This window comes from Monopterus albus, unplaced genomic scaffold, assembly GCF_001952655.1.
Source record: "Monopterus albus unplaced genomic scaffold, M_albus_1.0 scaffold141.1, whole genome shotgun sequence".
In the NCBI taxonomy this organism is placed as follows: domain Eukaryota; kingdom Metazoa; phylum Chordata; class Actinopteri; order Synbranchiformes; family Synbranchidae; genus Monopterus; species Monopterus albus.
Window position 1 is genome coordinate 216,419 of NW_018128021.1, and position 10,183 is coordinate 226,601.

At 41.9% G+C, this 10,183-nt stretch overlaps 1 protein-coding gene across 6 annotated transcripts in view; it reads left to right on the plus strand.

Moving 5' to 3' along the window:
• The first annotated feature begins 1,763 nt into the window (after window positions 1–1,763).
• Window positions 1,764–10,183, plus strand: part of meis2a (Meis homeobox 2a) — an 84,658-nt gene continuing 76,238 nt past the window's right edge. For 2 of the 6 annotated variants that reach the window (XM_020613986.1, XM_020613983.1), the window contains exons 1-7: window positions 1,764–1,838; window positions 2,386–3,222; window positions 3,703–3,929; window positions 5,363–5,504; window positions 5,785–5,835; window positions 6,259–6,309; window positions 6,753–6,902. In XM_020613986.1, coding sequence (XP_020469642.1) covers window positions 3,211–3,222; window positions 3,703–3,929; window positions 5,363–5,504; window positions 5,785–5,835; window positions 6,259–6,309; window positions 6,753–6,902 — 633 coding nt within the window. In that variant the 5' untranslated portion in view covers window positions 1,764–1,838; window positions 2,386–3,210. Of the gene's footprint in view, window positions 1,839–2,385; window positions 3,223–3,342; window positions 3,510–3,702; window positions 3,930–5,362; window positions 5,505–5,784; window positions 5,836–6,258; window positions 6,310–6,752; window positions 6,903–10,183 lie in introns of those variants that run through there. The other 4 variants (XM_020613981.1, XM_020613984.1, XM_020613982.1 and 1 more) reach the window with 4 other exon arrangements.

Consider the following 10,183-nt stretch of genomic DNA (forward strand, 5'->3'; position numbering starts at 1 on the left):
TTGTGCGTGTGAACAACCGAGCCCTGCAGAGTACGAGAGGGGGAGAGGGATTGTAAGTCCTGCACAGAGTAAACAGAGGGGTGGGAAGTTCAGTGCTGGCTCTTGGTCGCACGCAGGCGGTCCTGGTGCACCTTTAGGATATGACACGCAGTGGATCTTTAGCCTGGTGATTGTCCCACTAGTGTTTTCCTTGAAATGGATCCTCTGCCCCCCTAATGAATCCAAACGCAGCTGGCCATGTCCCACACGGACACCGAGAGCTTTAACCCTAAACTGACCTCAATTTGACACCACCAGATGAAATTTTGCCGCCTGTTAATGCCATCTACTGATTTTTTTTCATGCCCGTAAAGGTCGTGTGTGTGCACCCGAAAGGGGCTGAAACGTGAAAGTCACAAGTAAGAAATAAAAAAGTACCTAAAAAGTGTAATTGTATGTGATTGGCGTCCTCCTGGAATTGTCTGGCTTGTAAACGCGGTCAGGTTGTGAGCAGAGGAGTTCAAGTTGGCACAGGTCTTGTTTATGAGCAAAATGAATTTTAATTAACTGAGTGAATTATGATTGTAATGAAATTAGTAAATTAAGCACCGACTAGTGAAATGTCGCATCAAAGGCGGTTTAAGCGAAATGAACCTATTTCACAGTCTAAATATTGTTAATTATGATGTCTCGCGTTTATAGCGCCCATTAATTGCTCAAATAAATAGTTCACAAAAAAAAGGGCTTAAAATTTCACGTCGTTAAGAGTCGTTGCTGGAAGTTTTATAGGGAAGGATGCGTTTCTGTGGAGCCGTACATTGGACACGCATAATTAGCCTCTGCTATTTTCACACACTCTTCGGGTGTTTACATCAGTCTCCTCGGGGGTAAATCACATATTTCCACAATAAATGCGCAAAATGACTGTAAAATCGCAAACTCTAGAGCAGTGTGTATTTACTCGAGGATACCGTACTGTGAGCTTTAACAGGAGATTAAACAAGTGTAGAAGAATATCTGCAGTTTTTTTCCATGTATTTTATTGTCCAGGCTAAAAAACTTTCTCTTTACTTCTCCGTGAAAGGACGCGCGTTCATAACAAAGCGATAGATACAGTATAAGGTTTATGCAACTTACCGTGTTTGTCCAGAGGAGGAGGATGAAAAAGGCGTTAGTGAACAAATCAATGTGAACGATAGTATTTAGCTTATGAAAATATCGGTCTTCGGAGTCTGCCGGGCTGGTTGTGTTTACAGAGTGCAAGAGAGACTTGGAGACGGTGAATGCCTTGGCTCTCTGCGCACCGCTCTGCAGCTCCTTCCCGGGGTATTGCACGCTGAAATGTCCACACAGCCGTTTGTCAAACCCTGCAGTCCTACACTTCCCACCCCCCATTATGCCAACAAACATAACTGTTGTCACGGTTTCATTTATTAAACCTTTTTCTTTTTTTAAATTGTTATTTCTGTAATCGACCCCCCCCCCAGCAACTCCGCTTGGTATTTTGTTTGTTGGGCAGTTTATTGACCCTCCAAAGGTAGCCACAGCCCATCTCTGTGAGCTTGTCTACCTTGATCCTAACCTGTGAATAATTAATTTCCACCATCAAAAATGTCACGGAGCCATAAATGGAGCCTTTATGTGAGAACCTAGCAATACATCCATGATGCCATATTAGCACTGATGGAGCTAAATATTAAGGGGGGTAGATGGCCTGCTTCTGTTTTGTGCGTAAATGTGCTCAGGCTCCAAAAACGGCTGCACTGCAATCGATGTCCGGAGCGTTGCTCCTCCTCTAAACTTCAATCTCCTCACATGATTGATGATCTTGGGGCGCTCTGATAATTGACTACTCTGAGGTAAGGCATGGATTTCTATTAAGGGAAGGGACTGAACGAAAGAATCATACAAAATTACTTTCTCCACATAAGCTTTATTCCTCTTGGAAAAGTTCATTCTCAGCTTAGAGGTTGGCTGCATGGCGTTTAATTTGCTAAAAAAGACCAGAGCAATAATTAGCTGTAAGATTACGAGGCATTACTGAGATATTACGCAGGCTCATCGGCTTATAACCATAAAACAGATAACAAGTAAGCACGATGCTCATACATTAAACTTAACAGTCATAAGATGTCCTGGTAATTTTCACTGAAGATGCTTTAAAATCTTTTGTTTTACTTAAGGACGGATGAAAGTTGAAATATTTGTTAATCTCCATATACCGTGCGTAAAAGCTTTATATGTGCCATGCGTAATTCTGCTTTAGATCGACTTTTTAAAAAGTCCCAATCATAATTCATACTATCTAGTTCAGTGTTGTGTTTACTGTTGTGTTTAATATAACTTAGAGCATTTGCAGCAGTGTCAGCACTAGTAAACCTTCCTCTTCTTCTGCTTTCTCTTTAGAACTCTTCTCGGCGAAGAGGATTTGGGTGGGAGTTTGAGCTGTGCTGGTTTGGTTTTACCCCCAATGTGGAGTTGAAGCCGTCCCTGTGCCTCGCATATACTCTGCATATCACAAGATTTGGTCTCTCCTCTCTCTTTTCTGGAGCTGCCGTAGGACTGGCTATGGCCACCACTACTTCCGGGATCCGTCATTTCATTCGCCCACCGCTCAGCGCTGCGAACTGACTCTGTTTCTATAAGCAAGCTAGCAGCCAACCTGCCAACACTCGCTGACACTCACTCATCTCAGTCTCGCCAAATAGACGAAATACCTACGGGAGAAAGAGGGGAAAGATCTGAATCGCAATCTCTTAATTTCTACTGCTTTTTTTCTCTTTTTTACAGTGATAATAAAACAAGATAGCGATCTGGAGGCATTAAAGGAGACGCGGACTTGCGGGATGAAAACGGACTAAAAAGATTCGTCCTTCTCTTGAACATCATCACCAACCGTCATTCATTCATTACCTTGACAACCTCTGGCTTTGATTGACAGCTGGAGTGGCAAAAAGCCATGAGACACGACAGTTTAGTTACATGCAGGTTGTTGATGGGCCGATTGTAACCTTCACTTTGCCGCATTTTTTTCTTTTTTTTTCGAGGAAACAGGGAAAACAAGAAAAATTGCAAAACTCTCCGATGCTACGATTTCAGCTGAACCACACTGGCGAATAGGATAATTCGCAAAGTTGGTTGAAAAAGGAATCTTGCCACTAAATCACTTTCTAACCGGGACTGGGATATTAAATATACGACAGATTCAGGAGTTTCTTGGAGCGCAGCCTGATGGCGCAAAGGGTAGGTTTTAAATCTCCTACACTTACCTGTTCAAATCCACTGTAGGGAGGCCCTCGTATCGCCAACCTCTTGTCGGTGGTGGCGAATTTACAAAGTATTCATATCAAAGCCGCTGTATCTGACATTTTTGCAGCGCCCTTACTCTTCAAGCAAAGTGACAGCCTCTGCTTTTACCGACAGCCTCCACCACAGTCGTGGAGCAGTTTCACAGGAGACTCCAAACTAATTCGCTCTTTTCACTCAACCAAACTCTGTTACGAGGAGCACCTAAAGATATAATGTTTTTGGTAATGACAAACCGTTTATCAGCTGCTTAACACTTCCTGTCCTCGCTGCAGCCCATTTTCAAAGCAAAAGCTTATTAGTTTTTTTTTTGCTTTGCGTATACTCTAAATGAGACAACATGCTTTTTGTACTTTTCACATCTGTTTTCAAAGTAACCGGGCAGTCCGCTGACTTTTGCTCTGATTTTATTCCCAGTACGATGAGCTGGCCCATTACGGTGGGATGGACGGTGTCCCTGCGTCGATGTACGGGGACCCGCACGCTCCCCGGCCGCTTCCCCAGGTTCACCACCTGAACCACGGACCGCCGCTGCACGCCAGCCAGCACTACGGAGCCCACGCTCCTCATCCAAACGTTATGCCCACCAGCATGGGCTCTGCTGTCAACGACGTTTTAAAGAGGGATAAAGATCAAATTTATGGGTAAGGTTTGCACTGAACCACATGCATATATTTTTTCAGAGTTTTCAGCTTTTCTATATAAGTTTGTTTTGCAGGAGTTTCTCTCCCACCACATTTAAATAGTGGTTTGTGCAGCACTGACCGTAATTCTGGAGCTCGCTTGTTGTTCAGGGGACTTGTAATTTTATACACGTTGTAGAAGGCATCGTCAAGACTGCAGTAAATAAGAATAAGCCTTGGGCTTGAAATACGAGCCATAAAATAATATGGAAGCTCACTGTGCACAGTCCAAGTCAGAAAGTCACTGCATGGAAATATCATGAAAACACTGTTCATCAGCATAACATTTGCTCCATGTTATAAAGTTGGCTTTAATATTTATTTATCCTTAAAGAAGTCTCGACTCATTTCAACGTTCTGCCTGCAAAAACTTGTCAGCTGTTTTCAAATGCTGTTTGCAGTAACATACACACACGGAGCGCGTTGACACAACTAAACTATGGTGCGATTATTCTCCAGTATTTAGACGTTCCTACTGAATATTACAAAACTTTTTAAATGCTTTCAGATATTGCTCACTGACACAGATACACAAACAGTGCGATAATCCACAGTGGATGTGTATGGAGAGTAAATTCACTTCACCTCTTTTACTCGCTGTTTTATATGTGGAATAGAGTTTACCTTTATTTTTAGATTCACTAAATTTATTATTAAGCGTTTTTAGATACTGATGACAGTTGTGGGAAGTCAGCTTGTTGTAACACTTTGTAGTGAAATTACATTTTAAATTTAGTATATGTATTTTAGTGATCATTTGTCTCACGTCGTTGACCGACTGGAAGTTACATTACATACATTTTTAATCACATCTGCATCACTTTTAAAGCTACAGACCTATTAAGGAAGAAATATTAGTCTTTGGTGCCACGGTGTGTCTGTAGTGTAAGTGAGAAAATATCTGATTTGAAGTTATTTTTGCACTCTGTGTAACTTCTCTAAAATCGCATTGCTCACTGTTGTATGGGTCATTCATGTTTTTTGTAGTGTTTTGTTGACTTTTCAGCCGTTTTTAGTTTGCACTGCAAGAAATGTCAGTCTCAACAAGTCGATAAATATCATGTCGAGCTTAGTCCTTCATTCTCTGAAAGTGAAATACCCAAAAACACATGCGTAATCTTGGTTTTAACTCGAAACTACGTCTACAAAGAACGATCTTGTTGTAGGTGCTCTCTGTTATATTTGCGGTCAGTTGCAGTAGTAGAGGTGTATATAACAAGTATAGACTGAAAAATAAAGGTGTGATTGTCGCATCCAGCGGTGCCGTTTTTAAAACTTGCGTTAAGATAAGTAATGCTTTTAGGGTGAGAGAGCCGACAGAAATGTAGGCTGGCTGGACATTTTTTGCAGTGGGCTGTGTGCTGCTTGTACTCAGGCTGTTTCCCCTCTTGCAGTCACCCTTTATTCCCACTGCTCGCACTGGTTTTCGAGAAGTGCGAGTTGGCGACGTGTACTCCGAGGGAGCCCGGCGTAGCAGGCGGCGATGTCTGCTCCTCAGACTCCTTCAATGAGGACATTGCAGTCTTTGCCAAACAGGTCATTTTTGAAATATTAAAAAAAAAAATTGCATATTTTGGATCCTGTAGCTGCGTCATGGCACATAGTTTCCTGTCTGCTTCATATGTTTTGCAATAACACTTTGCATCGATAAGACTGAGTAATAGTGTGTGTTCTCTGTGAAGTGTATCCTTAACAGAAGCGGACTCATTTTTGAAATCTAAAACTGCATTGTCAGTTTACATTCCAGGTTGAAAATAGAACCCATCCAGCGCATTTCATACCAAACTAACTTTGATTTTCTGGTGTATTATTTTAGGTCCGAGCAGAAAAACCTTTATTTTCATCAAATCCAGAGTTGGACAATTTGGTAAGCGCACATTTTGACTTCTCTGTCTCAGTAACCGCTGCCTCGGTGAGGTTGTACTCTGTCTTGTTCTGGGCTACTCTGGAGTGTCCGCAGCATCACACAGTAAATAAGTGAACGTATGATTTAAACTTCCGCACAGACATCAGATCAGCTTTGGAGCGCAGCCGTGTGACCACACTGGCCACTGTCATTATTTGGTCTTCCATCTAATTGACCCAGCTGACCAGTGTACTGACTTATTAGACTGGGATGCAGCTTTATGTCAGAGCTAAACCAAATACACTGCTCCTGCTTGTCTCTAGTTTTCCTCTATAGCGGACGTACTAGGCCTATCATATAATAAATATCCTTACACAAGTGTAATATAATGATGAATCACCTAAATTTTGTCATATGACTTGTAGTTGTTTTCTTTTGTTTCAGATGATACAAGCCATACAAGTATTACGGTTTCACCTCTTGGAATTAGAAAAGGTAAATATTGTTTTAAAAACTTGCCCAACCTGTGGTGCACAAACATTTATTTTAATGTAACTGATTTTTATTAAACGTGCTTTCATATTCAGTGCAACACCGTGGTTATTAACACATATTTAAAAATAAAAAAAAAATTAATTCTTTGTGCAGCTGAACTGAATATTGATCAAATGTGTTGGTGCCTCTTTGCTCACGTTGCACATCCTTATTGATGCCCAGATTTACTTTCAGCTGCGCATCTTTTTCGCCAGCTTACAGCATGTTGTTTATTTTTTTGTCGTTCAACTTGTTGCTTCAGTCTCAGGAGAATAATAAGCACCGCAACAAATTCACTATTGTTTCCTTGCCGCCGACGATGCCCCATAATTGGAGTTATTCTTGGACTAGCTGAAAAGCTTTCCCATCCTGAAAAAAGGTGTTTTCTTTCCCCCCTTTTCCAGGTGCATGAGCTCTGCGACAATTTTTGTCACCGGTACATCAGTTGTTTGAAAGGAAAAATGCCAATAGACCTAGTTATTGACGAACGGGATGGCAGCTCAAAATCAGATCACGAAGAACTCTCGGGATCATCGACTAACCTCGCAGATCACGTAAGTAAAACCGCTGTTGTTATATTCATAAGGCGGTGTGCTGTCTTTGTCTGCATGCTTCTATGCCGGTGATAGAGAGCACTTGAGTAGATAACATTTTTTTTAGAAGTCACAGCATATGAACAATCGACTATTTTGATGTTTATCCTAATGCAACTTTTGGGTTACTTAGCCTCTGCTCAGTGTGTGACCCTGCTGTGCCATGAGCAAACACAGCGTGCACTGGTCTGCAAGGAAAATCTGCCAATCGATGCTCTGAGGTCATAAGCTAGACGTGATACAATGGACTGAGTTATTGTTTTAGTCTTTTGATTAGGGGCAGTCATGTGTGCATAATGCGTCCGTGCTTGTTTGTGTGCTCGGGGTTTGAGTGAGTGCGTGTGTGTATTAGAGGGTGCGCGTGCGCGTGCTAAGTCGCTGCTATGCGTTATGGAGAGTTGCACGCTGGAAGAGAAAAAAAAAAGTGAGGCAATTATCTGTTACGCAGGTTTAATGTTAAAGCAGGGTATCAGCGGTAAGCCCTAGCTTCAGGCCAATATTTAAAAAGAAAAGGGCTTTATATTTGGGGCTGTGGGAGCTGGCTACGGCCTGTGCGTAAAGCTGTGAATTTTGCTGCAGAGGTGGAGAAAGTGGTAGCCTATTGAAACTGATCTCACAACCAAAGGCTTACCATCAATGTCAAGTTCACAAGGCATGTGATGGTTCGTCTGGAGGCCTTCCATTGCTGTTGATGTTAATGAGTTTAATTGTTTCGTATTGATTGCCGTGTGGCTTGCTCTGTAGTGGCTTTCTCCTCTGCTCCCCGTTTTTATGGCCAGAGGCTCCATAACGCTGAATTCAATTACATGCACCTGAAATACAGTAGCTTTAAATTTGAAGATCGATTCCCTGGTTTAAATCGTGCATTTTCGGTGTATTAAACGCAGGCTCTGTCCGCTATATGGATCGAGCTGACAGTGTATTATTGAGCTGATTTGTGAATTATTGCTTCTTGCATGCCTGTGATAAAGCTAATGTTTGTGTGTGTGTGTGTGTGGGGGGGGGGGGGGGGGGGCTGCGCCTCCGCCACAAAACAAAGTGACTAGTTAATATCTGTGCAGCACAAGGCCAAGCCTATTAGGAATTAAAGTAGATTTAAGTGTTATGCAAAGTCACTGCGCGACATCTGTTGGGTCTGGCTATAGGCCTAATAGCAGTGGATCCCCTTTGAAAGCCCGCTGCCTTTACAGGGCCACGCAGCGCATTGCACAAGGTGAAGAACAACGTAACTCCACCTAAGATACCGATGCTGGTTTGTGAAACGGTCAGAACAGTAATATTGTGGTCCTCTAACACAAGTGTAGAAATGAGGCATGCTGTTGTTTATATTGTAGAGATTAGACAAACTAGGCTGTTTAGTTTCATGGCAGATGGTTGATACTCAAGCCAATTTCCAGTGATGCCTCCAGTACTCAGATACCAGCTTTGTCATCAGGTCCACTTGTGAGAAATATTTTGATAATTAGAAAATTAGATATGCCATTAAAACAAATCAGCAGCAGCAATAAACAAAAAATGTTCCATGACAAGTTATTTATCTCGGAGTAATTTGAACAAAGTATCTCATTAGGTATTTATGTTTTTAGGGGTTATATTTCACTTTTGTAAGACCAGTGAACTTTTATTATAGCTACCTAACTGCTGGGCTGAATTTGTCAAGAGCAGGAGAGAGTTTACTTTTTTCCTTTTGCTACCAGAGCTGTGTCTGCACTGAGAAGTGATTTTAATAGTGACTGCATGTTATGGAAACATACATGTGCGTGTGTCTGTGTGTGTGTGCACTTCACTGTGCTTTAGTGGAAATATTATTTGTAGAAAGTGAAACTACTGAGGTGAAAATGTATACACTGCAGTCATGATCTAAAAGCCTTGTTGTGAAATGTTCATTTCTTCAGCACTAATTACCATGTCACACTGAAAGGAGTCCAGTTTCACAGTCCAAAAGGAGTTTTGAATACATGCACAAAATTTATGTGGCTACAAAACTGTGCCACTGGAAGCTATGTTTTTCCTACTTGTCTTATTTATTTTATTTATTCAATTGCATTTGGCTCTGCTTTATTATTAAATTCTGTCCTCACTTCTCATTCAGGAGAGGAAGGTGGTTTGTACTTAGATATGCTAATTTATTTAGTTAGCATCTCTCACGTGCACTTTTCTTTGCTTTGATATGCATTTTTAATATAAAGCCCGGGGCTACATTTGGTGAAAGTTGGCTTTTCTGGAGATGATGAGGCTCTTCACTGTGAAGGAGGCGGCCTGATGGGCTTGTTTTTATGTTTGTATCAGTGTGTGTGTGTGTGTGTCCCTCCTTGTCTACTTCTTTCCATTTCCCTCCTCTCCCTGTTCATACCGGACAGTAGGGCATAATAAGCGCAGTTTTATTTACACTTGAATGCAGCATTGTCTTAGAAGTGATTGGATTATGGCACAGTGAGAGCAGGATGAGGCCTTGCTCACACTGTTGATTTCTCTTCTTCTCTTGCTTCCCTTCATTTCAACTATGCAGCCCACCCAAGGCTTCCTAACTCTCTCCCCCCCCTCTCCTCAGCTCAACCCCATCCCATTTAAAAGATAGAAAAAACTGTTGCATTAGGGTGACAGGAAAAAACAGAGCAGTGTAGATTTGTAAACGGTTGATACAGCCTGTGTGTGTGTGCTTGTCAGTGGTTTGCTCTCGTCTTTTAATTAATGAGTAAAATTTGTCTCTTCTGTGCTACATCCAATTAGGGAAACAAATAGAATTAACAGTGTCTGAATATTATCTGTTCTAATGAGTTAGCTTTTGTGTCTTGTGCTATTGTACCATTATTAACACAAGGTTTTTCGCTTCCTCTCTGCATATGCATCGCTGTATATGCTTTTGAATCTGTCTTTGGATTTTTGCGTAGTTCTAGATTTGTTATCCAGAAATTCTGCAGGATTTGCAGGACTATGTTGCTTTAGAGAGCTTTCCTCAGGGAGCGATAGTTCCCATAGGGGTTATGGTGCAGTTTATCTTCTGCATGGCTGAAAGTGGAAAAGGGAGGAAAAAAAACCTTTTTGTTTACATTTGATTCTCTGGTACAGGCTGTGGGTGCAGCAGACCGCTGGTCAGATATGGTGATGTCACAGGTTCAGACAAGTAATGCAGTGGTTCAGCTTGTGCCCATACAATGTTTTAGTGTATGTAGTAGTGGGGATGGGAGCTCAGCGACGTCCTCTTTCTGTATGCCGCTGCGCATGCCGCAGCCCTTTGCCTC